Source organism: Xenopus tropicalis, chromosome 3 (genome assembly GCF_000004195.4).
Source record: "Xenopus tropicalis strain Nigerian chromosome 3, UCB_Xtro_10.0, whole genome shotgun sequence".
NCBI lineage: Eukaryota > Metazoa > Chordata > Amphibia > Anura > Pipidae > Xenopus > Xenopus tropicalis.
In genome coordinates this window covers 129,733,399-129,760,927 of record NC_030679.2, presented here as the reverse complement: position 1 = coordinate 129,760,927, position 27,529 = coordinate 129,733,399, and the positions used below count along the sequence as shown (strand labels likewise).

At 39.3% G+C, this 27,529-nt stretch overlaps 1 protein-coding gene across 2 annotated transcripts in view; it reads right to left on the bottom strand.

Annotated features, from left to right (window-relative positions):
• Positions 1-12,518: 12,518 nt before the first annotated feature.
• piwil2 (piwi-like RNA-mediated gene silencing 2) overlaps positions 12,519-27,529 on the bottom strand; it is a 46,227-nt gene continuing 31,216 nt past the window's right edge. The window contains exons 15-23 of one of the 2 annotated variants that reach the window (XM_012958498.3): positions 27,340-27,453; positions 23,255-23,443; positions 22,391-22,492; positions 20,099-20,215; positions 18,705-18,793; positions 17,519-17,624; positions 16,381-16,634; positions 13,496-13,603; positions 12,519-12,958 (exon numbers count right to left, since the gene is read on the bottom strand). In XM_012958498.3, the coding sequence (XP_012813952.1) occupies positions 12,802-12,958; positions 13,496-13,603; positions 16,381-16,634; positions 17,519-17,624; positions 18,705-18,793; positions 20,099-20,215; positions 22,391-22,492; positions 23,255-23,443; positions 27,340-27,453 (1,236 nt within the window). In that variant the 3' untranslated portion in view covers positions 12,519-12,801. 2 annotated transcript variants of the gene reach the window in all.

Below are 27,529 nucleotides of genomic sequence, written 5' to 3'. Positions count from 1 at the left end.
TAGCTCTGTGTGTCTTCACCCTACCTAATAACATCATTTCAAGAATATCAAGGGCAATTCACCCTAAATCTTACCTTAACTGACCTGGTCTTTCAGGGGTATCTAGAAGAGCATATAAACATTATATCATTATAAAAGTCTCACCAAGGTTTGTCTTCAGGCTGAGCACCCTTAGCTGCTACTCTAAGCCCTCCAGAGGGCCTGTCTCAAAGATTTGGAACCACTGGTCTCCATATATGATCAATAGAGGGGTCAGTTTATAAAAGCATGCACTTGTATCTGCAATTAGTATCTATACCTCTCTTAGATAGTGTGAGACCTAGGAAACAGATCTGCAGATTAGAGTTGGGCCAAGTAGTAGAGGTTCAGTGTTCAGAACAAACCCTGTCTGACACTTAGTCCACTTGGCACCCCCACTGCTTGTTTCCCCTTTCCACCCTTTAGTATTTTCCTTCCCTGTTACTGCTCTTCAATTTCACCCCTTCCCCAACTGAGCTTGAGGCATGTGTCTTGTCTTCCACCCCAGTTTGGATCAGTCTTCATAAGCACGGCTACCAGTTAGAAAAACTCAAAAATCACCAACTGTCCTTTCTATACCGATTAACTCATTTCATTTGCTCATACAATCTGCATTGGTGCCGCCATCAGCAAAGCACCTCTCGAAACCTTCTGTAGGGGATATAAAGCGTTAATTTACACTACTATAGGGAATCCATAGTTGAGCGGTGGTTTTCTGACTTTTTCAGTTCAACATTTGAGGTCCAAGATTTGGTCAGGGCCCTTGGCTTCTAACAGATACTGAGAACATTGCTGTATCAGCTGTAATTCCAAGAATACCTAGGGCAGCAAATACGCATTCAGTGGCAATCAGCCTGGGCTCCCAGGAGTATCTAGTAGAGAAAATAGAGGTTGGCTCTAAATCTCATCCTTAAAGGAACAGTAACACCAAAAAATGAAAGTGTTTTAAAGTAATTAAAATATAATGTACAGTTGCCCTGTGCTCGTAAAGCTGGTAAGTTTGCAACAGAAACACTACTATAGTTTATATAAATGAGCTGCTATGTCAACACGGGGGCAGCCATTGAAGCTGGGAAAAAGGAGAAAAGGCACAGGCACATAGCAGATAACAGATAAGCTTTGTAGAATATAATGGGGTTTTATCTGTTTTCTGCTAAGTAACCTGTGCCTTTTCTCCTGTAAATGGCTGCCCCCGTGGCTACACGGAGGCTTTATTTATATAAACTATAGTAGTCTTTCTAAGGAAAACACACCAGTTGTACCAGTACAGGGCAGCATTACATTATATAGTAATTACTTTTATACACTTTCATTTTTTTGTGTTACTGTCCCTTTAACTGCCTTCTGGCTGACATTTCATGTCAGTAGTAAAGTATTTGGTGCTTTCCTTTAACTCTTTTATTCATCAACAAAGTTACTGTTCCTGTTTAACTAACACTGGCCCCAAAGCATTTTGAAGTAAGAGTATATATACACACACATATATATATATATATATACATATATATATACACACTGTATATATATATTTCAGTTATATTTTCAGTTCTGTGCTACAGTTCATACGACACTATATGATATGGCATCTATCTGTATTCTCTGCACTGCTGGCCCTGACTACATACTGTAGAAGCTCTCCTGCATTCTCCCCAGAAATAACCCTATTAAAAACAACCCCCCCACTACATAGCAAGCAGATCAGATGCCATGATCAATACGCACATACCTACAGGAAAGCTGTGGAAGGATATTGAAAATCATTTGAAAGCCCCCCTAAAACTGGCACATCTTTCTATGTACCCAAAGCATCTAGAGCCACCCCAACAAACCTATTTCACACCTCTAAACATGCATTAGACCTACAGGACACTGTAGTGAAATTAAGAAGGCCTAACACTAGTTATGTAACTATTCTGCACAATAAAGACTTTACACCAGGCTGTACCCCCTCGGAGTTCAAATCCTGGATAACCGCAAACATGCTCACTTTACCAGCTTTTATGTCTGACAGAGAGGTTATACCATTCCAACAATGTACAGACAAGTATGAAATACCAAATATGTAATTATTCCAATATCTACAAATCAAACATTATGTGGAATCCAAAATCAAAACAGACAAATCAATCTCTCACATATTTTGAAACCATATGCCATAAGCCTTATATACCATATGCCATAGGCCTTATATACCATATGCCTTATATACCATATGCCATAAGCCTTATATACCATATGCCTTATATACCATAAGCCTTATATACCATAGGCCTTATATACCATATGCCTTAAATACCATATGCCTTATATACCATATGCCATAAGCCTTATATACCATATGCCTTATATACCATAGGCCTTATATACCATATGCCTTAAATACCATATGCCTTATATACCATATGCCTTGCTTGCAGTAAAGGGCAAGAGGAAAGCACTATATAAATGATACTCTTCTTCCCCCAGTTTAGGAAAAGGAGCGGTTACGTAATTGAATGAGCCATCTCTGGCACTGCTATTAGGTGACAAAAGCTCACAGTGTGTTATTGAATTACATTAATGTGTTATTGAATTACACTTAATGTTTTAAGATGTCATTACATTTTTATGTGACATTTTGTCAATACTTTGTACTGTTGAATCTATTTTGCTTTAAAATTAATAAAAATTTCTAATTAAAAAAAAAAATGCAGAGAATGTGAACAATTTTATTTGGCTGAGCAGTGAATTCCCCACATATTTTCATGCCATAGGAATTAGGGCCCAGTCGGAAGCCATTACAACCATATAAATCCAGCCGAGGGATTTGACAATGAACAAACAGAATATCAAAGGCACAAAGTGTCTATTTAGTGCTAATTACTATAATCATCAGTCATTTGGCCCCAATTTATTTTGTGTCTGGGAGGGCCTGTAGGTACATTATTTGTGGCTATATATTTAACCATGCTCCGTGGGTCACACAAATGGCTTCCTTCTAGCATTCTTGCACAAAGTGTAGTTCTTCTTTTTGCTACAGCCTTAAAGGAGAACTAAACCTCACCAAAGAAGTCAGAAAAAAATGCTGCACTGTATGTTTTGGGCTTCTGTGCTGGTCATTTAGCAGGGAATATTTGCAAATTTACATTCACAGCTATTGTACAACAAGCCCTTACGGTAGCAAAGTAAACCCCTGGGATACAGCAAAAAGTCAGCTATGCAAATTTTTTTTATTTAGGCCACACCCACTAAAGGTGACAGCCCCACGGTTACATTTAATGAAAAACAAAAAATAAATATTATAGCATTGTGTAAGTAACTTCCCACTGTATGATTGTGTAAATGCTACTGTTGCTGCTAACACAAATCACAGCAGAAGCGGTGGAACTGGTGAGCCAAAAAAACAGGGACTTTCTTGAGCCAAGAGCTGCAGACAGGGGCTACATACAGTGTCGGACTGGGACCCAGGGGCCCACCAGAAAACCTTAGACCCTAGGCCCGCTTTCCAAACTATTTTTCCTCCTTTTCTCATCCAACCTCTTTATTCTCCTAGTCTCTTTTATTTACATGCTAACATTTATCCTTCCATCTATTTCTCTTTGTTCCCATTCAGAAATAGGGAATGAGCATGAAACAGGCCAAATGGTCAGGAGCAGGAGGGCCCACTGACACCTGGGCCCACCGGGAGTTTTCCTGGTATCCTGGTGGGCCAGTCCGACACTGGCTACATACAGGGAAATGGGGGCTGCTCCAAAGAAACAGCTACTGGGGAATGTAGTTGGGGTACCTAGTAAATCTGACCATTAATCTGTTTATGTGCTCTTCAAGCAATAGTTCCCTCAATGTCAAATAAAACAAGCAGCTCTTTATGTATCGATACCTACTAAACACTGTTTGCCTAAATGTGAAATGCACTGTGGGATCAGTCTGCTGAAAATGAAGTAAGGGCATTTCTATACTAAGAAAGAAGATGCCTAAGCCCACAATAGGGTAAGGCTGTATAACAAATTTTCTTATCCCCAAGGTGCACAAATATATATAAAAGAGCTGGGAAAGTAGCGTACCAAAGGTTCAAGAGGCCCGGGTGTAGAAACCCCCAACCCGTCTCAAAGTGCATTCAATCCCACTCAGTCATAGAAAATCAATGAAATCCAATCGTTTACAAAAAAAGGCTCACCCAGGTCCGGGTGCTCAAGGCCCCGAACCCGTAGCCGAAGGGAGGAGAAAAACACAAAGGTGTAGAAGAACAAACATGAGCAGACACAGAAGTCTGCTAAAAGGCGATCTTTATTCTTCCATTTAAAATCAAAGTGCCTGACGCGTTTCGTGCGCGTGCGTCCTATGATTAAGTGTGCACGCGCACGAAACGCGTCAGGCACTTTGATTTTAAATGGAAGAATAAAGATCGCCTTTTAGCAGACTTCTGTGTCCGGTCGTGCTTGAAGTTCCTCTACACCTTTGTGCATTTCTATACTAAGGCCACGTGCAGACAATGTGGATGATCTGCTCTTTTCTGCCTGCGTTTTGTATGCTCCACTCCCTTCAGCTCCTCCGTGCAGCAACATTGACAGGCACAGCTACACTCAATGGATTTCACACTAAAAATGGATATGATTGAGGGTCATCTGCATTGTGGGCTGTCTGCCTAAAGCTGACCATACATGTTCAGATTTTAGTCATCGTATTATGTTATTACAGTTTTGCTTAAAAAAAAAAGGTAATAAAAAAAACACAAATACGAGAGTATTGTAGAAATGATACCTATACTGGCTAACAATAAAAATACATTGCAAGCTTTCGGAGCTCTAAGGCCCCTTCGTCAGGCAAAATACAAATGAGGACTTGAATGGCACAACATTTATACTGATAGATCAGAGAGAAGTGTTCACAAGCAATAAATTAAGAAGTTACAGATAGATAGAGATAACTTGTGAAGATAATAAAAGTAATTAATGTTCTCTCTGTAACTTCCTAATTTATTGCTCGTGAACACTTCTCTCTGATCTAACAGATATAATGGAGAATATATTCAGCATTTATTGAAAAAAAAAAATTGCATGAAAAAGCTGGGTAAGTAAAAGCTGCCTAGTTTTAGTAGCAGTCAATGGGAACTGTCTCTAAAAATTCCAACTTTATTGTATTTATCATCTTCTCCAATTTTTTTTTAAAATTTTCAGCCTCCTTGAAAATGAATTAACATGCTGGTGCTCAAGGATAAAAAGGTGGGTCACGAAAAAATTGTGTTTTTATCTCTGCGAACTAAAAAATGGATAAATGTGGCTCCTAAGAGTTGATGCTACTGGGGTGATGGGGGGGCGCTAATCTTTCTAGACTTTGGCAGAATATAATGTGACTGTCCCTTTAAAAATGGATCTGTTAAAGTGAATGAATTTTTTTTAAAAATGACAAAAATAAACAGCGTCAGTATAATCTCTTACATTATTTCTGTATAGAGGATATTAACATTCTTTGCATGAGAATCACACAGAATATAGGGACATTAGAAATACAGTAATCACAATACTGAGAGTGAAATAAAAAATTTGTAAAAAAAAAAAAAAAGCTGTAAAAGGAAATAAAGAAACTGTCCATGGGTTATTAATACACGTGGAGGCATATATACTGCTGAGAGAAGCACAATGGAAAATAATCACATAATGAAATTATAAATATTGTAAAGTTTCCTGTTATAGGGATGAAGGAGGAGTTATCTTATCTGCCAGTGGTAATACTGGGAAACTTCCATAACTAGATAGTTGTCTAATCCATTAACTAAATGAAAGGGGATCTATACCCAGGTCACTGTTAACAGGATATAGCCCCAAGTACCAAAGGGCATATTAGACAATCAAACCAGGAAAAAATATCCCGTAACAAAGCCAGTACATAAAAATATGGATTTATTCAAGTCTTTATATGAAAAAGTCAATACACATACAAACCCCAAGTTGTATCCACCTTATGCGTTTCGTACCCCACGGTACTTAATCATAGGCAGGGGCTGTTAAAGCACCATCTCGTGTTCTAATCGGAGTGAAGGAATTTTGAAAAAATGTATTTAGTCTGCGTGGTAGTTGAAATTTGTTAATTTCTCAGTTATTAGGAGATTAAACTCTGATCTAAGTCAGGACATTAAGTTCTGAAGAAGTTTTTCTACAGTGTGTCTGAGAATAGTGGATTCTAGTTGGGTTTTTTACTCTTAGCAAAGGCTTATATCAGAAGGCCACGGATCTATGCCTTATGGGCTGCCCACAATATCTGTTGTTGATGTCGGGGACATATTTAAGCGAAAGTAATTCTGTATTTCTGTTTATACCTGCTTAGCTATATGGGGATTAGATAACAGCGTATCATCTAACTTCCAAGAATAAATTTGAGGTCTGGGAGCATTGTTACGTAACCGAATTTTAACTATCAAGTGGTCAGATCAGGGGTATTTATGAATAGAGGCTTTTTCTATAGCAGTAGAGAGGGGATTATTAAGTAATATCATGTCTAATCTTAAATAGGATTTATGGAAGTAAAGAAAGTATAATCTCTATTAAGGGGATGGTGTTCCCTCCATGCATCCACTAAAGAGAAATGTTGCAAAGTCAAAAAATAATGAGTGTATTGTCTTAAATATTTTAATGAAGGGCCTTAGCAGTCCATTGCCAGATTGACCCTTCATTAAAATCCCCTCCTAAGATGAGTTGTCCTCTTTTGTGTTTCTCCAGTAGAGCAAAGAAATGATCAAAGAACTGCTTTTGATTGTTCAATTGGGCCGTACACCACAACGAGTGTTGGTATTGTGTTAATGTTGAAGATGCCCTTCTTGTCTGTGACTGTAGTTTCTTTTTGTATATTAAGCCTCTCTTGGAGGCATACTGCAACCTTGCTTTTACATTATGAGACCACATATCACTGCCATGATACCCTAGTAGCAAATAGCTCGTGGTTGCAGAAAAGTCAAGTAAATACAGTGGTAATATTAAATGAAATGACTCATGGGATTTAAAAAGTAACAACCAACATTTGAGTAAACAAACAGAAAATAAAGTGCCCTTTGTCCAGGGGAATCATAGAAAGGTGAGTTTGGAGATTTGCATTGGTAGCAACGGAACAACCAAAGAAATCCAGTTAGGTCTTTTCGATGCTTTTGCCACAGTGGTGGGATAGATCCTTCTCTAGCGCCCGATTGTGATTTGGTACAGTAGATTGAGGGGAGGAGTTAGGAGATGTAGTCAGCTTGAGGTATGAAAGCAGATCAAGGCCTTCATGTAGAGCAAAAACAGTAAAAGACAGATTCCTTATATGTGAAGATTAAGCGAAAAAGATATCCCCATTTATATCTGAGGTAGTTGGCCATTAGGATTGTAGTAACTGGTTTCATCTCTCTCTGATGTATTGTGACTCCAGAAAGATCAGTAAACAATGCGTATTTGGCTCCTTTGTATTCGGGGTGAGATGCTGCCCTTTTAGTGCATTATGTATTATTGCCCTGCACTGGTAAAATTAGTGTTACCCTACTTTAGTGTATATAAATAAAGCTGGTCTGTAGCCATGGGGGTAGATATTCAAATGGAAGAAAGGGCACAGGTTACATAGCAGAAAACAGATAAGCTTTGTAGATTGCCATGGCTGCCCCTTTTTTTCCAGCTTAAATGAATGGCTACCCCCTTGGCAACACAACAGGTTATTTACAGTTATGGAATAATAGCAGTGTGTTTAAAAAAGTGAATAAAGCTCAAAATCCTTATAATAGCTTTTATTTCCACACACGCAAATGCATGGGGAACACTGCACATTCTATTCCAAATCAATCCATAAAGAAAAATGTATCAAATTTGTGTTATTCCTTTACAGTAAGTGAAGAAAGGGGAATATCAGGCTGTTCAAAGAAATAATAGTGTCTGCATTCTTTTTTACAAACGGAAACATTGACTGTATAAACACTTTGAATCACTAAACTAATATTTAGTTGTATAACCACTGTTTCTGAGAACTGCTGCACATCTGTGTTGCATGGAGTCGACCAACTTGTGGCACCTGGGAACAGGTATTCCAGCCCAGGATGACTGGACTACAATCCACAATTCTTCTGCATTTCTTGGTTTTGCCTCAGAAACAGCATTTTTGATGTCACTCCACAAGTTTTCTATTGGATTATGGTCTGGGGATTGGGCTGGACACTCCATGTTAATCTTGTTGGTATGAAACCAAGATGTTGCTCGTTTACTAATGTGTTTGGGGCCGTTGTCTTGTTGAAACACTCACTTCAAGGGCATTTCCTCTTCGGCATAAGGTAACATGACCTCTTCAATAATTTGATGTATTCAAACTGATCCATGATCCCTGGTATGTGATAAATAGGTCCAACACCATAGTGAGAAACATCCCCATATCAAGATGCTTGCACCACCATGCTTCACTGTCCTCACCGTGTACTATGGCTTAAATTCAGTGTTTGGGGGTTGTCTGACAAACTGTCTGCGGCCCCTAGACCCAAAAAGAACAATCTTGCTGCACCATTTCTCTTTAGGCCAGTCAGTGTTCTGGCGAATTGTAACCTCTTCAGCACATATTTTTTTCAACAATGGGACTTTGCAGGGGCTTCTTGCTGATAGCTTGGCTTCACATAGATGACTTCTAATTGTAACAGTACTCATGGGTAACTTTAGACCTTCTTTGATCTTCCTGGAGCTGATCATTGGGCGAGTCTTTGCCATTTTGGCTATTCTTCAATCCATTTGAATGGTAGTTTATAATTTTGTACGCTTCTTTATATGTTTTTCCCTCTCCAATCAACTTTTTAATCTTCTGAAAAATGTCTGAAACGACCCATTTTCCTCAGATTTTCAGAGAGAAATGCACAATAACCAGCATGCACATTTGCTGCCTTAAATAAGGGCCTGTTTTTTTCTCAGAATGATGACCTCACTAACTGAACACTGCTATTATTTTGAACAATAATCTATTATTATGAACAAAAATGTGAAATGGAATCAATTAATGATTCAATTACAGTCAACAGCGTGCATGTCATGATTGTTGGTCTTCTAGTACTCTACTACACCTACTAGTAAATTATTTGCCATGAAGAAATGGCAAAAAAAAATGATTGATTAGGTTTAGTGATGTTGGATTGCTATTATTCTGAACACAACTGGTTGCAAGGAAACACAAAATCAGTGCAGCGCAACAGTATATTATAATTTAATTACTTAAAAACATTTCTTAGTGTTCCTGTTCCTTTAATAAAGAAAGCTGCAGGTCTCTGCATGGCTATTTTCATAATGCACCATGCAGTGTGCATGGCGATTGCCCTACAGACTATCAGTATAATGTTGCATAAGGAAACATTACATCTACAGTTTTATTACATGTAATCTTCTTTTATTCCACTTCTCTGCTTACATTGTGCGGTTCAGCACCAAGGAATGGCACATACACATTGCATACAAGTTCTAGGAAACTGTCAACATAAGAATTTCAGTGAGTTAAACCCAAAACACACAGGTGGTTTACAAGTTCAAACACTAACATAAAACTGGACATTCAATTCAATTCTTTCAATCGCCCAAGTACTTGTAAGAACAAAGGAAATGGCAAAGAAAAGCAATATTTGCACAGCAATGGAAATGATCCGAGTGCATGCCCAGATGCACACGTTTCATATTTTAAAAATACAAAGTGAAGAGGAAAGAGCAGAAAATGAGTATGGCTGGTTGGATAAACATGAATCTATAGGGCTGTTGTGCACCCCATATGAACAACAGCCAATACCACTGAATTCAGAGGCTAAGGATCATGGACAGCAGGTTTGGGCCCTGATATCAGTGGCATAGCGATCCATTTTGGCCTTTTCTCGTACAGCAAGCACTGGCTACAATGTACAGTATTTAGCTACTTGGGCATGCAAGAAACCATGACATCAGCAAAGGCATTGGGACTCATTTGTACCAGGGCAGTAACCCATAGCAACCAGGATTTGTATTCTGCAGCCAGCTGCAGGTAGATCAATGAAAGACAAAATCGGATTGGTTGCCACGTTACTGCCCTGGTGCAAATTTGCCCGGCATTGATAAATATGCCATAGTATTGGAAGGAGGACAATGATAAGGGTGCAGTTATTGCTCAAGTGCAATTTTTGCCATGCACCCCTAATAGATATCAGTACCGATATATATATATGACTAGCAAATGATGGCAGTAAAATGTACCTGTACCTCAGACATGTTAGCTTACAAGGATTTTTAGGGAGTTATCCTGGCTTGTCCCCCCCACCACTCAGTAATCCCCTGTAACAGTCCAGTCTCCTTTTCCCTATGATTTGCACCCAAATAGGGTGTAACTGCAGCTGCATCAAGCTTCCCTTGTGGCATTATTACATTAAGTATGTGCTAATGTTTGTGGCTATCATTTGCATCCCTTCTCATCAGATACATGTCTCACTATCAGCATTCACTGAGTACCTACCTGGATCCTGAGTGTTGCCTCCACTGCAGCTGGGATGTGCCTATAGGGTGTGTGTATGCCTTCCTGCTATGCAGAGAATAGGAGTCTTGTCTCAATGAACTCCTTCTGCTTCCACAGCACTTATAAAAGGCAATGCATGGAAGAATGATGGCTGTTTGCCTGGTTTTGCATTTATACAGGAATGGATATGTTTTTTTTCTTCTGTAAGTTCAGCTGTCCAATCAAAGCCCAGTAACAGCTTTTCACTTCTTTCTGATCAGTAGCTTACTGGCCCATGTATGGGGGTGAAAATTATGGTCTCTCCATCTTTTTTAGATTGGGACTCAACCACTGATGGGAAATGGTTGAAAATCCTATTAGGAGATACGAATGAAGTCCTCTCCTAACTAGTCAACACTGGCCCCGCCAGTTACTACCACCCTGGGCAAATAATAATCACAACCTGATTTATAACTTTGGTAACAAAATTGGCAAACACTTGGTTCTGTCAAATTTTAGCTTTCTAAAGGGACATAACAGTAGAGACAACTTATCTATGTGTTACAGAGGGCAGAGTGACAAACAAATAATGTATGGGGAAACGGATCATTTTCCCTAAATCCCTCTAATTTTCTTTTGTGTGCATAAGTTGTTACAAGTGAATACTGTAATGATGTGAGAATTTTTCATGTTATCAACGCCCTTCTGTTTAATGCCATATCCCACTTGCTGATAAAGCGCCAACATATCCAGCAGTGCTGTAGGACTTAATTTCCCCTAATAGGTGGACGCTGGCTCATGAAGGGTGCAATTAGGCAAAATTAAGATGGTCAGCTTTGGATTGGGAAATATTAGGGAATTCTTTCATAGTATTAGAAGGGAATTCTAGTTCCCAGGGATGACCCAATAAATCTAGTCCCTAGAGCAGGGGTCCCCAGCCTTTTTTATCCGTGAGCCACATTCTAATATAAAAAGATTTGGGGAGCAACAGAAGCATAAAAACAAATTTTGGGGGGCCAAATAAGGGCTGTGATTTGGTTGCCCCCTTTGTGGACTGGCAGCCTACAGAGGGTTCTGTTTGTCAATACACCTGGTTTTTATGCAACCAAAACTTGCCTCCAAGTCAGGAATTCAAAAATAAGCCCCTGCGTTGAGGCCACTGGGAGCAACATTTAAGGGGTTGGGGAGCAACAGAAGCATAAAAACAAATTCTGGAGTGCCAAATAAGGGCTGTGATTTGGAAGCCCCCTTTGTGAACTGGCAGCCTATAGAAGGCTCTGTTTGTCAATACACCTGGTTTTTATGCAACCAAAACTTGCCTCCAAGTCAGGAATTCAAAAATAAGCCCCTGCGTTGAGGCCACTGGGAGCAACATTTAAGGGGTTGGGGAGTAACATGTTGCCCCCAAGTCACTGGTTGGGGATCACTGCCCTAGAGGGATATCCATGAGCCAAATCTCTCTCTACAGTTACAAGCTTCCCTGATCTGATAACTGCCATACAAAGCCTGTTCTTCTGTTCTGATGATGAAACACTGACCGTCTGTATGGCACAAATCAGTATGCATGGGCACCAAACAGGCCTGGACTGGAATTTAAAATAGGCCCTGGTATTTCAAGTACACAGAGGACCCAACAGCCCAATAAATAGTGACTTGTCTATGGCATCTTAGAGCAGCCCCTCTGGCATTTGGCAAAATTAACAGATAGCCAGTACGGGCCTGGCACCAAAGTTCAAAGGCAATGCTATTCTCTTTGAACATTCAGAAGCACATTAAAATCTGTGCTTGTGGTGCAGCTAAATGGGAGTACACTAAAGTACTTTTACTGTTCACTGTTTGAACGTGCGGCTTAAGATAGCTTATTTACGAAGGCCTTATTATACCTTAAATCCTTTTTTTGGAAATAGAAAATTGGAATAATTCTACACCGCTGACATTTACATTCTTGTCGATCCTTTATAGTAACTGTGTGAGGCAGGTGTATTTGCAGATGAATGCCATCATTTGGCAGCTAGCTGCCTTGGTGACCCAAGAGACTGTTAGTACAGGCCCTGTGTAAATCCTTACAAAGAGTGCATGCAACATTTTAACCGGGTCAAAATCTTGTTCTTTTTCAGATGGAACATATTAAAGGCATGTGATACATTTCTTGTCCTCTTAACAACAAATAAAACTGAACAGCTTGTCCTAAAATGAAATGGTATCTAAGCTAAATGGTTGGAGAAGAAGTAATGGGCATGATATGGAAGAAAGAGGGATAAAAACTAAAAGGAAGATACTTAAACAGAAACAATAAAAAGGGATAGAGCAATTTTATCCTAAAGGATTTTCTTTTTTTTTGTATTGGGCTCCATTTGTGACTCTGTTTCAAAGGAAGAAAAGCTTGTCACACAGCTTTATGGAAGGCTCGTGGTGCAGAAACTGACCGGAAAGGAAGGCCAGCTTGTGTGCGTATTTACATGGAGCTGGCACTCGGATGGTCCCAGGCCAGTTCCAGTACATGTGGCAAAGCTTGAAGGTCAACCTGAGAAACAGAAATAGAAAGGACTGTCAGGCAAGAGCAGAATTAGTAAAGAGTGTGCCATGTAAGATACAGTGAAGCCAATGAATAGTGTATGGTGACAATAAATATCAGCCATATGCAACTCAAATTAGAGACACAGACATAGTTCTGTTTGCACTGCCCTAGCTAACCCATCTAATTTCTTTCTGTGAAAACTATGGCAGATGTCACCAACAGGCAGCACTTTAAATGACTGCTTCAGGTATTCAAGATCACTTATTTTGCCATAATTCTGCATCTTGAATTCTAGCCATAAAGCAGGATGAGACTGTGTGTTGTTGTGAGAAGTTGTGTTTCTGTGTTTTTGTGAGATGCCACCTGTATACAAAGAAATATATTCACTTACATGTGCAATAAGAGGGACCACAATATTCTCAAACAACTAGTTATTTCTATCTAATCTAATGTAATCAGACTGTGGGCACAATAGCACAACATCTACAGGACCTCCAAACAGAACACTGTTCCCTTGGGTTCATTAACAGTAGGCCCTATTACCTCTGTAAATGGTCAGGACCCAAATTTGCTGTATTCATGACACAAATGTAGTGGGTGGGGATCCCGCAGCCTTGTCTCACATGATGAGACATCAGGAAGAAATCTATCCTGGAGAAAATGAAAAGGGATTAGAGTACAATTTCATTATAAAACAAGTGCCTGTGTGCACCATCTTCTTCAGCTTCTTAGCATTCATGTTATTTTTGCCAAACTTTACATTTATCAGCATTGAACAATATATGCCAAATTGCTGCTATGTCCCCCCAATTCATACAAATTACTCTAAAAGGAAGTGACACACAGGGAGATGTGTCGCCCATGTTAAAAATTTGGCACCATGGGCAACAAGTCTCCCCAAAAATACCTTGCCCTTCGATAATATCGTAATCACTGCAAGTAAAATTACATTACCATGATAATTTGGCTTAATCCTGGGGAAATGTCAGATTTGCATTTTCCTGCGATTTAAGCTGGATTGCTGAAAGTAACATACATTACTTGAGGCAATTGCAATTTTAGCAAAGAACATGGAATTTTCAGGGAGATTTGCCTTCTGAAGTAGCACATTTTTAACACAAATCCCCCAGTGTTGCCATTGCCCTAAATTTAGAAGCATCCTGCACAGAACCTATTGCTTTGCACTATGCAGTACCAACAACAAACACACAGACAATGCCCACTTCAAGGTCATTTATGAAACAATTAAAAAGCAACAGAGCAGCACAGACCCCTAAGGCACTTCATTAACAACCGGTCCAGCTAGAAAATGTTATCACCATTGTTTGTAATCTTTTAGCCAACTCTCTATCCCCAGTACAAATAGTATGTTTGAGGCCAATATTTCTCAAGTTAATCAGTAACTGTCTGGTACTGTATCAAACGCTTTGGTACGATCTAAGTACATTAGATCCACTGCAAACCCAAAGTTTAGGCCTCTCCTTGCCTCCTAATGGATAGCAGTTAGATTTTTTTTTGACAATGGTCTATTAAATATCCTATCCCATACCTTAATAACTTCTCCGTAAGTTTTCCTTCCACCGAAGTCAAACTATTGATACCTGGCTGAGAGCAGGATCTCTTTTTGAGTAACGGCAGTACATTAGCAATTCAATCGTTGCCTCTTGGTACATTGCCACATATATAGTATTCATGCTAGGTTAAAAGTGGTCTGGAAATCATCCTGGCATTAATCAGCTCCTGGAGCTTTTTTACTTTCAAATGATCTAGTCTCTTTTAAACTCCCTAGTGATTAAACGAGTGACCTATACTTAAAGTAAATGAATTGGGCCTATTAATAAAGGAAGCCATTATTAACTGGTGTTTCATTTGTGCAAGCATCTTTTTAAAATGCCAGAAGCCTCCTTGTTTCTATTTTTTGGAGAGGCTTCAGATGTTCTTTATTTGCCTTCCACTGGATCAACTAGCAGTTAGGCAGGTTTTATATAAAAAAACTAAATTCAATAGACGTTTCTTTTTTCAACTGAGCTCAAATTTGAATATACTAATGAAAACGTTGCTTCAGTGTAGTATTCAAACAAGTTTTTAGTTAAATTAAGGGTTATTGACATTGGTGCATGCCTTTCAGTACTGAGTTTGTACATAAAACCTGCTGGAATATTACAAGCAAACCATTCAAGGGCTTTTAAATTCCAAACCTCAGGAGGCATGAAAACCCAGTTTGTTTCCGGAGATAATTTTAAATAAGAATGTCAATACTGTAAAGAAAATCTATTAAGCTGTAGTGAATGTTTTAATAAATCTGTTACATAAACAAGTCATTTTTTTAGACATTCAGAAATGTATCTGTGGGTTCATCAACCTACACTCATGCTGTAAGTTAATGGATCATAGAGTTCACCTGTTCTACCTGGCTGATTTGCAATGCACCACTGACTGAGAACATGGTTGACTAGACTGCAGTAAAAAATAAGAACAAAAGCCTAATAACAATCCCAGGTCCTCTCCACAGGCCTTATGCTCTCATAACCGCACCACCAGGCACTAACAGAACAGCAGCTTTTCCTGACTGAAAATGCAGATTAGGTTTTGGGGTTGTCAGTAGGCTTCCGTTCTCTCTTCAGCACCCAATACAGTTTGGGTGTGTTTATATCAACAACAGTTCAACTTTAAATAGTTATACCTGAGACCCTGATCCATTCACCCACTCACTGCCAGAAATATTCCTGCTGCTGTACACCTAAAGGTGGCCATATGAGTAAGTGCGCACGCGCACAAAACACGTTAGGCGTTTAGCTTTTTAATGAATCAATAAAGGACCTGCTTTTAAAGACCCTTTGAGTCCGGAGCGCTTGGTGTTCATTTTCTTTGATTTAAAGGTGGCCATACATGAGCCACTAAGAGCTGACTCAGCATCATCAGTCCTAGTCAAGGGTTTATTGGTCCTTGTTTGGCTTCCTCCTGGCTGACATATGGACAACCATTCAGTTGGGTATTTATCACACAGATTAGAAAATGCAGTTGGCTGACCTTGTTCCCAAGGCTGCTGTTACTCCTCTCTTAAAAACTTTATCAGTCCTGGGTATACTGTTAACAGTGCCATGTTGCCATTTTTGGCTACTTCCAATGGCCCTTTCATCTGTGCAGGGCAGCATTCATGCACAGTATAGCTGGCTGGGAATGTGTGAATGTGCAGTACATTAGTGTTACTATAGTGCACATGTATGTGTTCCTAGGCAGCCAAAACACCCATTGAAAGCATGGTGGTGGTGCGACGCTGTCAGCAGTTTATTCTAGGACAATAAAACTGACAAACCAGCAAGGGGAACAAGATCAGCTACTGTCAAATAGGCCTGACAAATAGTTATTTTCAGTTTCCTGGTTCTTTACACTTTTCTTCTGTGAATAACAACAATGCAGTAACTTACCACTTGCGGTTGGTGACTGTATGGTCTATAACAGTCCCAGGTTGAGGGGTAAGAAACTGCCCAGTGGCGGTAGAGTACAGATTAGTGCTAACCCTTTTCTGTACTACAATAACCACCATACGTGGATTATAGTTATCAAATGTCTGGAAGCAAGTTTGAAGCTGTGGGATCTCATAGTTTTCCACCGTGTTAAGTTGCCCATCAGATACGCCATCTCGATACACCACAATCTTCTCTGGAAGACTGTGATTCACCTGTGTAATTATGAAGCAGACACAGAAGCACTGTAGCAAAATGTGGAAAAGTCAACAGGGGTTGGTGACAAGGACTGGGGAAACAGGGTTTTTAATAATAAGCAGCATAGCATATGAATAGGTAAAATTATACATTTAGCCAAGGCCCATTCAAATCCTTATATTTTGCATAGATATATACAATAATTATAAATACATTAGCCATGCATACAGTTTACATTGATATAGCACAGTTTCGGACTGTGCCTTTAAAGGAACAGTAACACAAAAAAATGAAAGAGCTTTAAAGTAATAAAAATATAATGCACTGTTGCCCTGCACTGGTAAAACTGGTGTGTTTGCTACAGTAATACTACTATAATTTATATAATAAGCTGCTGTGTAGCCACGGGGGCAGCCATTCAAGCTGGAAAAAAGGAGAAAAGGCACAGGTTACATAGCAGATAACAGATAAGTTCTGTAGAATACAATAGTGTTTTATCTGTTATCTGCTATGTGCCTGTGCCTTTTCTCCTTTGAATGGCTGCCTCCATGGCTACATAGCAGCTTATTTATATAAATTATAGTAGACTTTCTGAAGTAAACACACAACTTTTACCAGTGCAGGGCAGCAGCACATTATATTTTACTTACTTTTATACACTTTCATTTTTTGGTGTTACTGTTCCTTTAATGTTAAAAGTGCAAAGCTCTATACTATAAGGCAGATTGATTATGTCAATAATACAATGGGAACTAAGTTTAATACTGGCACAAAGCAGATTGTAATTATACCTTCAGTACTGTAGGTATACATTTGCTGCTGGCTATAGCTAAAATTCAGTGGGTGCAGTGTTTTAATATAGATTTCGTTTAAAATTCGTTGCTAAACTATCATCTCCTACCTCAAAGAATTTCTGCAGGGCTGCCACAAGGCAAAGCTTTAGGCTATCCATGATCTCCTGGTTAGGAAGCTGAAAGACCACACGAGAATACCAAGCAGTCAGGCAGCTGAGGAGAAAGAGAAATGAGAGGATTGATTTTAAAATGACAAACTGCCATAATGTGTAAATATTCTGTACAGAAAGGGTTGCATGAACAAGCTGTTCAGATTAAGGCTGCACCACTCTTCTAGCACCGTCAGTGCCTTAATAGAATAATTTGAATGCCATCATTATTTTAATATATTTAGATAATTTGGAGCCACAACCAGGGGTGAGATTCAGCACCTTTGCCCGTCTTAAGGTGGGCTTTCAGATGGCAACCCCCCCCTCAGGTCAAGGGTGGGTTGCATCGCTAGTACAGAGAGCGCGATTGTCCTCTCTGCACTGCAAGAGCTAAAATTCTGACTTTAGAATCTTAGTTAACAGGAGTGGATTTTTGTTGAGAAACTCGCCTGACGGCAGCAGCACCCCTGCACCCCATCTATGCATACATTTCAGTTTTACCATGTAGTAATTACAACACTTTTTATACACAGCCCCCCTTATTCTAGGGCACTATAATGTTTGGGACAAAGTAATGGTAGGTATTTGAAAGCTTGTTTAGTACTTTGGTGTCTGCTATTCATAGCCATCAACAGGCGCTGAGTATCTTCTCTGGTGATGCTCTGCCAAGCCTCTACTGCAGCCACCTTCAACTGCTGCTTGTTCCAGGGGCTTGTCCCTTTAAGTTCCCTCTTCAGCATATGGAAGGCATTCTCAGTTTGATTTAAATCAGGTGACTGGCTTGGCCATTCAAGATTTTTCCAATTTTTAGCTTTGAGAAACTTCCGTGTTACCTTAGCAGTATGTTTGGGATCATTATCTTGTTGCAGAATGAAGTGCCATCCAATAAGCTTGGAAACATTGACTAGAACTTTAGCACATAAGATGTTTCTATACACCTCAGAATTCATTGTGCAACTGCCATCAGCAGTTACATCATGAATGATGATAAGTGTGCCAGTACCTGTGGCCAAGCCATAACACACCCACCACTATGTTTAGATCTTTCTGGATAATAGGTTTCCAGATAAGGGATCTTATACCTGTATACCATTATTAAAGATGCAATACTATTCCCAAATAATCTTGGTCAACTGTTTCTTACCTGTTGATGCTAGCAACAAAGCCTAATACAGAGCGCATGCCTCTGCTGGGGTCGTGATAAACATCCATCCCAATCACCATCACACTTTTCTAGGGGAAAATTGTGTATATGAAAGACAATTACAAGAGATCATCTAGTCATGATGCAGGGCTCTACTGTATAGTCTTACTTATTATTATTATTTATTAACATTTAATTATAAAGCGCCAACATATTCCGCAGCGCTGTACAATAAGTGGGTTTCATACATTGGACATACAGAGTAACATATAAAGCAATCAATAACCGATACAAGAGGTGAAGAGGGCCCTGCCCAAAAGAGCTTACAATCTACAAGGAAAAAGGGTTACTTACTGTGTAAGACTATAAAAAAAAAATACAATGATACAGGTTAATTTCTCAGAGATTTCATTGTTTATTTTTAGACTGGAAACATGAGGGAAATCGCATACAGAATGGTTTGATCAAAAGCAAGGACAGTGGTCTCTACCATCCCCATATATTAAATGTGGATTATATTTTTAAGACACTAGAATATATAAGGAAGGCAACTGTAATTGGCCAACTTTACCGCCATTTTTATCAATCCCCTGGTGTGAACACAGTTAACACCTGACCTCCAGAGGACACAACAAAAGCTAAGCCTGGCCCTGCCTAGCTGGGGGGAGAGGAGGAGGTTATTTTTATGGTTCTCTCCTGCTACTTTCAAGGAGAATTGCCAAAAATATGATTGAAGTTGTTGAAAAAAAAAGCTGAACCAGAAGTGTCACAGCCCAACTGGGATACTTGATTTAGACAGCAAATTGTCCTCAATTGGAACATGTATCCTTCTGTGTATTTAAATCAGTTTTTTTTTAATATTCCATGGCATCCTGTAATAGTGTGCATAGTGGCCAATAAAATAGGTTCACCATAGAAACAAGAAAAATGAGCCAGGCTGAAAATGAAAAACATTTTAACTCCAATGTATGACTGCTTGGAAACATTTTTGTGGAGTCAGAGAATGTGCTATCAGGCCTGACTTGCCACTTTCTGCTGATAAGGGCTCTGGCATACACCTTGTTCTAATCACTGCTACTTACAGCAGTAATCAAAATAGCACCACTCAGTCTAGATTGCTTTCTGTTGAGCCCATAGATACCGTGAGTCACTTCACATCCTCTACTGGTGTTAAAAACATGAACCAGTTAGTCTAAGAAGCCATTATTACTAGCTCTTTACTGTGCACTTGTCATAGCATTTCTTTTGAGCAGAATCTTGAGTAGGCAGTAGTCATTTCATAGTCTGTGCATGATTACATCAAATAACTTCACTGAGTTTGGCAAACCTATGTCTATCCATAATGCTTTATGGGCAACCACAGAAGAACATGCATAACTACTGTCCTCACTTACCAGAGGGATGTCTACTCCCCACAGTTCCCCTCCCAGCTTGCAGTTAATCTGAAGCAGAATTTTCTGTGCAATGCTCCTGAGCTTCTGGGGCTGGGAGATGGTTCTGGTATTAATCACCTTATCAGAGAAAAGGGTCAGAAGAAAACACCTTACTGCAAATATCACCCAATTCCTTTATGAGCGAATACAATGTAATGATGGCAAGCAAAGCTACCTGTGCACAAGCACAGAGACCTCTAATTGTATCTGACTTGTAACAAAATACAGAACTGCAATTCATTTGTACATTTTTCTTCTTGCAAAATCTAAAGTGCAACATATGGAGACTGTATTACAATGTAACTACAGCCTTAAAGTGCAAGAAATGCAAGAGTGCAGAATTAGAGCATGGCACAGCAAGACCAAGTAGGAAAAATGTAAAGGGGGGGGGGGAAGGAGAGGGAAAGAATAATAAAGGCATTATTTAAAGGCTTCATTTAAGTCCATGGCTAATACTCCCAGGCATTTTACACTGACCGGGTACAGATCTCTATAAAGCTATGCATATTAAGCTGGCAATAATAATTCTGAGCTCGGTCATTTATAATAGTAGTACATTTTTGGATATTTAACAGTTTTATAGCAAAAATGTTTAAAAATGTTTTAAAAATAGAAATATCCTATTGCACTGAATGCTATTTCTGAATCATTATTCCTCCCTTTAAACATGCATTTTGAACAGCCCAATGGAATTCTATTCTCAAAGCAGTCAAAACACATTCTGCCAACATGACATATTCATGACAGCATGAAATGCTTTTATTAAACTTGACAATTCTTTAGAACATTTTCCTGACAGTCAGGAAAGTGTTAATAATACAATTGATGCATTTTGAAATGCATCAGAATTGCAATTTACTATTACATTTTCATTCTGCCAATCTAACTTGGTTGCTAGGGTAAATAAGCCCTCCTGGTAGCCCTGGAGTTAGAAGTGAATAATTGAAAACCCACAAAAATATAAAAATATGCTTAGGGCTATGTCACATGTGGCATTTTTATATTGGATTTTTGGTAAAATACCACATGGAGTAAAAACACAAGCACAGGTGTATTTCTAAATGATTTGTGATTTGCTGTACTCTCCCACACACCTTTGCATCAATTACATTTTGCCACAAACCACCAAGGCCTTCCATCAGTCCAAGCTATGTCATATATCACCTAATGATGCCAAAAATTGCAGAAATAAAGACAGGCAACTGAACAAATAGCGGTAACTCTATATTCTGTAATGACTTCACATAATGATGTAAGCCCCACACTCAGCAGCCAAATAGGCTACATTTTTATGCCAATGTGTTGCCAGCAATCCAGGCATTATCATTTAGTTTAATAGTAATTTTTTTTTTTTGATGCAGATGTGAAATTTCCAGCACTGTAGATTCTCAGTTTCTGCGTTCTCTTTGTTCTATGCTGTGCAGTCCTGATATGGAAGTGCTTACAGGCGTTATGTCTTCTGATAATTATAATGTTTTTATAGTCCCCTTATATGTTGTACACAAGTTTAAATAATACTGTATTTGTATTCTGTCCATCAGAGATCTGACTCTCATATACTAGATTGGACTATTATACAACTATACTGGTTTATTCTACTTTCTTTTTCTTCCATTCTTCACTAAATAGGAATATTTCTGTGTAATATAAGCATTACTCTTAGTCAAAGATTTCATTTTTAATGGGTCCCCCCAATTCCCATTTAACGGACAGCTTTTCCTATTTTCTCTGAGATTTATTATATATTTTGGGGAAATTACCTATTTTCACTACTTGCTTATCTCCTATGTCCTTGGTGATTTGTCATAAATGGATTCTGATTAGCAGTCCAGTAGAATTTTGTTCCAGATACAGAGGCATATTTATGTATAAACCAACTTCACCGTTGATGCTGCTAATAGCAGAAAATCAGCAATTAAATTTGAATGGTCACCTACAAGTTAGAAAACGATCTGATAAGTTGCTATGGGCAACATCACCGTTGATCTTGGCTTACACACTATAATAAATATGCCCCTTAGTGTGCCCCTAAAGCATGTGATTGCCAGTATGTTTAAAAGAATAATTTTGTTTGGCCACCAGCAAAATAACTTTGAAGGCTATAAAGTAATAAAAAAAACATTCAGATAATTTTTCTCCATAAACATAATGAAGTGTGGGAAGTATTTGACCACAGTATTTCTTTCGATATGAATGCACGAATACACTGAACACATCTTGTTCTGATGTATTTCACAATGGACAGAAACATACCTGTGATGGAACTGGGTTCTGTACACAACACAATTTCTTAATAGCACCGTACAGGTCATCTCTGGTCCCAGATATAAGACACACTAGTAGCTGAACTTTGCCCTGTGACATGGGAGAAACAGCTTTTAGATATGCAGGTTTATGTCCCCTTTACAGATATAATAAATTAATTGACACTTAAGAACCCAGCGATTTCACTGATTTATAAGGTCAGACAGGGCCAGCAGGACACCCCTTACTATATTTAGGGCTGTGTAATAGTTCTGATACTACTCAAAATTGTGAGCTTTTAAAGCTATCACAAAGCTATTTTTGAGGAGTCTATTATTTAATTACCACATTATTGCTATGCATTATTTTAATAGAACACCAAATGTTCAGGGTCGAATTAATCTTTCCTGCTTTAATAAACCTTTCTGCTTTATGTAACTAAGAGTACAAATGCCAGTGTTAATACAGGATTAGAAAAAAATAGTTGCCTTGTGAGAATGCTAATCTGGATAATGTAAAGCCAAACTCTGGGTGCTTTTCATAAGAGAAATAGAATGAGCATGTGTGCCGTGCCACATTATGTATAGGTACCACATGTCTACCTTTAAGACATTTCCAACACTACAAAACAACTTGATTTGCTACCTCAGTGCTAAAGGTTGCCCTTCTCCAAGATAATCTGAGCAGGCTGAGTAATGCAATGCCTGTGAAAAGGCTTGCCATGGTGGGACTAGGAAGACCAGCATTGCTATTACTTTTGACCACATTAATACCTAAATAGTAAAATGCCATTAAGGCAGAAGACCATGTAACTAATGTCAATTATTTTCTGTAATACAAGAGCATGAAAGTAATATGGACTGCATATCTTACCTCACCCTCTAACAGTGATTTGATGCTGCGCGCGTACGTTTCGACACGGTCATCCCGGAGCTCCACACAGTTAGGATGGTTTACTCGTATTCCAATAGGTCCTCCAATCCTCTCCAGCATACTAGACAATTCTTGTGCCTGTGCTGAAGCCCGTTTAGGATATATCATTGCCCAATAAAGAAGATGCACCTGAAATAAACAGACAATAATATATTGTAATTGTTTAGCACCAATGGGAGGACCATGGTCCCTAAAGCGATTGGGCAGCCACTAGTCTTTGATAAGTGATAAAATGGATACAAGGTGTCACTGACAGTTTCCTGTCAATTTCCATTACTTCTTAATTAGTTCCTCTACACTTGTATGAATAGAAAAATGGTTTGTTACTGAGCAGAAGAATTCACCATAACCTTAGTTCTCTTCTTCTTCTATTCCTAATGTTAGTGGCAAGGCCGCACAATTTTTTACAGCATTAAAGTGATACTGACAGCCGATGAAATTTTTTTTTACACCTGCTATTGTGTTTTAATTTGTATCAGCTTTAAATTCCTTATAAACTAAATCTGCAAAGTTTTTTCGCTTCATAATTATGGTAGCACGAATTACAGACCCACGGAGCATGTTTGTTCCCCTCTTCCGGGTTTTAATTTAAATGCCTCCCAAGTGGCCAAGTCTGCTTTCAGCCGGTGTGTGACAAGCTCAGCTCCGTTGTCTATGTGTAATGGGGAGGGGGAGCACTTAGAAGCAGGCACGGGAAAGCTATTTAAATTCTTTGTACAAAGAGCAGAAAGGGGGGGGGGACAGCCCTTTGAAGCAGGCAGGCAATGGAAAGATCAAGCCTGCCTGCTATCTAGCTCACAATGCGAGGGGCGAGGGAGGGGGAACACTTTGAAGCAAACAGCAAGCTAAAGCCTCCCAGTTTATGGCGTAGCCCTTTTGACAGATTGAGAAGCTACAGTCGGGTTGCCAGACAGTCAGGTTCAGGATCTTTAGTAGGTTTTATGTAGAGAAACAGGGCTTTTAGGAAAAAACAGTCAGCATGACCTATAGGTAGGTTTGGAAGTAGGTTCATATTTTTTAAAGAAATGTTTTGGTGTCAGTATCACTTTAAGATAGTTTGTTCTGAGGTCAACTCAGAAAGATGAGTCACGGTTCAAAATATGTTATCAAATTGAGACATCACTTTAAAGTTTTTTAGGCACTAAAACTGCAGGGTGAACTACAAGGAAGTAGCTTCTGTCTTTTCTAATAAACCACTCATGCACTAAAGTGTTGATTGAACTGTAATTGCCAGTATGACAAGCTTTATGGGACAGCACGTTTCCAGACATCCTGCAGGAGTATAGGGCAATCCACTCTGGACTATTTATCAGCAGACAGATAAACATATAATGGCCTGTTTCTTTTGGTGGTCTTCTTGTGCCTGACCCACCTAGTGATAAGTAAGCATGTCTGTGACTGTGGCGTTAAGGCTAGTGCCACACATGGCAGATTCTCACCCTGCAGATAAACACAGGCCAAGAATTCATCCCTAAACTCCTAACAGCTTTTTGATGCGCCATTGTGTTAGCCCCAGTGCACACACATGGGGATTTTGGTGCTGTTGCGGAAATGCTTGAGTATTTTGGTCCCGAAACTCACTCTATGGCCCTGTGCCTGCATTAATTCACAGGCCGAAAGTCTGCAATGCGTCGCCATAGGCTTACATCTTAGCCCATTGTCTCCTGCACTACTTAGGGACTCCTGAAAACACTTTTACACAATGGAGATTTTGAGTGGGGGCCCACATGGGACATAACTGGTCAGTTAGTTTGTGAGCATGCAGATCAGATTCAAAAGCAAACTAAGGGCCGTGACACACGGGGAGATTAGTCGCGCCACGACGAATCTCCATTGTTGCGGGTGACTAATCTCCCCGCAATGCCATCCCACTGGCTAGAATGCAAATCACCGGTGGGATGGCATACGCGGCGCTGCGATTTGCCGGTCGCCTTGAAAGGAAACTTCGGGCGACTTTGGTAAATCACGGCTTCGCGTATGCCATCCCACTGGGGATTTACATTCAAGCCGGAGGGATGGCATTGCGGGGAGATTAGTTGCGGCACAACTAATCTCCCCGTGTGTCACAGCCCTAACTGAACAGTTATGTCCCAAATGGGCCCCCCTCAAGTCACTGATCGGTTACTGACTGGTAACAGGTTAGAGAGCAGCAAAGGAGGAAGTTGAGTTCTAGCTATTATGGCATCTGTTCACACCAGCCTTTATAGATGACATATTTGCCTAACTAACTATATTGAAAACATTTTTTTGCGCAGCCTGTTTACCCAGTTTCATTTTTACACTGAACAGTTCCTTTAAGAGGCGAACTATCAAGGACATTCTAAATGTGTGAAGTATTTATAGAACACCCGCTAAATTGTGCAAATGAATAACACAGACAGTAACAAGTATATAAGGTTAATTAAAAACAAAGTTTTACATCTGATCTTTATAATATTCTTCATAAGACCAGAATTAAAAAAACAGAAACATCTGCAGTTTGTTACAATTTTGCCAGAATTGTGATTCCTATTAAAGCAGCAATCACTCCAAAAATTGTAATTATATCTTCACATCAACAGATCCTTCCTGTTGTGATGATCTGTTTTTCCCATTGCCTTCCAACTCTCAGCTACATGTTTCCTTTGTTGACTGTCATCAAATGCTACCATGGCAACTAGACATTTTAGAGGAAATATGTGAAATTTACAAATGGTTTTAGTCTGTCAGTTTTAAAAAACTGTAGCCTCTAAAATTATTTATTATATTCTTCAAACGTTTCCTGCTATCAATGCCAGTTTGATGTTTTTTCAGGCTTACCCCATTTCTTCCTGACACCAGATAACTGGTCATTTGCTTCCAAATACTGGCTGGATGGAAACTGGAAAGTGGGGTCATACAGTAATTTCTAAGAATACCGTTATTGACACGTATCCATAAAACACCTACATACTTTGCAGTACTGTACCTAGGGTGTGATGATATGTACATAAACCAGGCACAGATAGGTCAGCCCAAAACAATGGCAAAGATGAAAAGCGCTGGAAGCAGGTACTAGTAAATAACTGCTGGAATACACCGACACCTTGCTTGGTAAAGGGGTGGGGTCATTAGTTAAATTCTTATCAGTGTTTGTTTTCTAATGTTTAACGTCATCACTGCTGTTAAGCCATCTTGACTGTGATATAGATTTTGTCTGAAACCCTGACACGTCCTTTAAATGTACTTTCAATCAAGCTTGAGTTATTGCCAATGGATGAGCAATGCCACTGCCCCACTGAAATATGGCTGATAGGGTAACTGGACAATAAATACAAAAGGCTGTTTAGATGGAATATGGTAAATAGAAAAGGAAAGTGTGTAATACAAAAATAGTGATTGAAAATGCAATGCTCAATATTTTGTAGTGCAACTATTAATAAATACACAGCAATCAACAACTCATAAACGATAAAATATAAATGGAAAGTGCAAAAATACACAAAAAGGGGGGTTGTGGTACAGTACAATGGAAGGGCAAGCATACAAAAGAGGGGATTGAGCAGTGCACATTCCCTGGTCCCCTGTTTCACTAGTCATTTAGTATCGATGCAAGTGCATATATTTACAAAAACAGAGGTTTTTAACCTCTGATCATCTATGTCAGACCTCCTGCTCTCAGAAAAATCCTTCAGGGCAGGGCACGAGTCTGCTCAGTTTGCTCCTCTTTCCTCCTCCCTTTTCTTCCTCCCCCTCCCAACTGTGCTGTGTAATCTGAGCTACCAGCAGCCAGTGTTGCAACGTGGAAGCTACCGAGACCACAAAAAAGAAAAAAAAAAAAAAAAGCTGGCTTTTTCACTCTAAAGTGCCTGCACCGGCCTTGGGATTCCAAAAGATAGACAAGAGAAGAAAAAGTATTGCTCGTTCTCAGCTACTCCGGGCTGGTGCAGTTTTCTTATTACAGGAGCAGCAACCCAGGGTATAGGGTAACCGTTTACAATCACTTACTTACTGTTGAGTGAAGAGCTATAAGAGCTAGACAAAACCACAATTGTATTATTACTCACTGAGGAACGGCATGCCTCACGTGTCACTTCCCTGTTCCAATTGAGATCTTCTCCTGCAGGAAATGAGTTATTACGCAGATTTATTTTCTCTATTGGTAAAATCCTACCAGTGGTCTGTGGGAAGATGGAAACCAGTACAGGTAATTGTAACAAAAGAAATACAGATGCCACTTGCTTAACCCTAAAATTT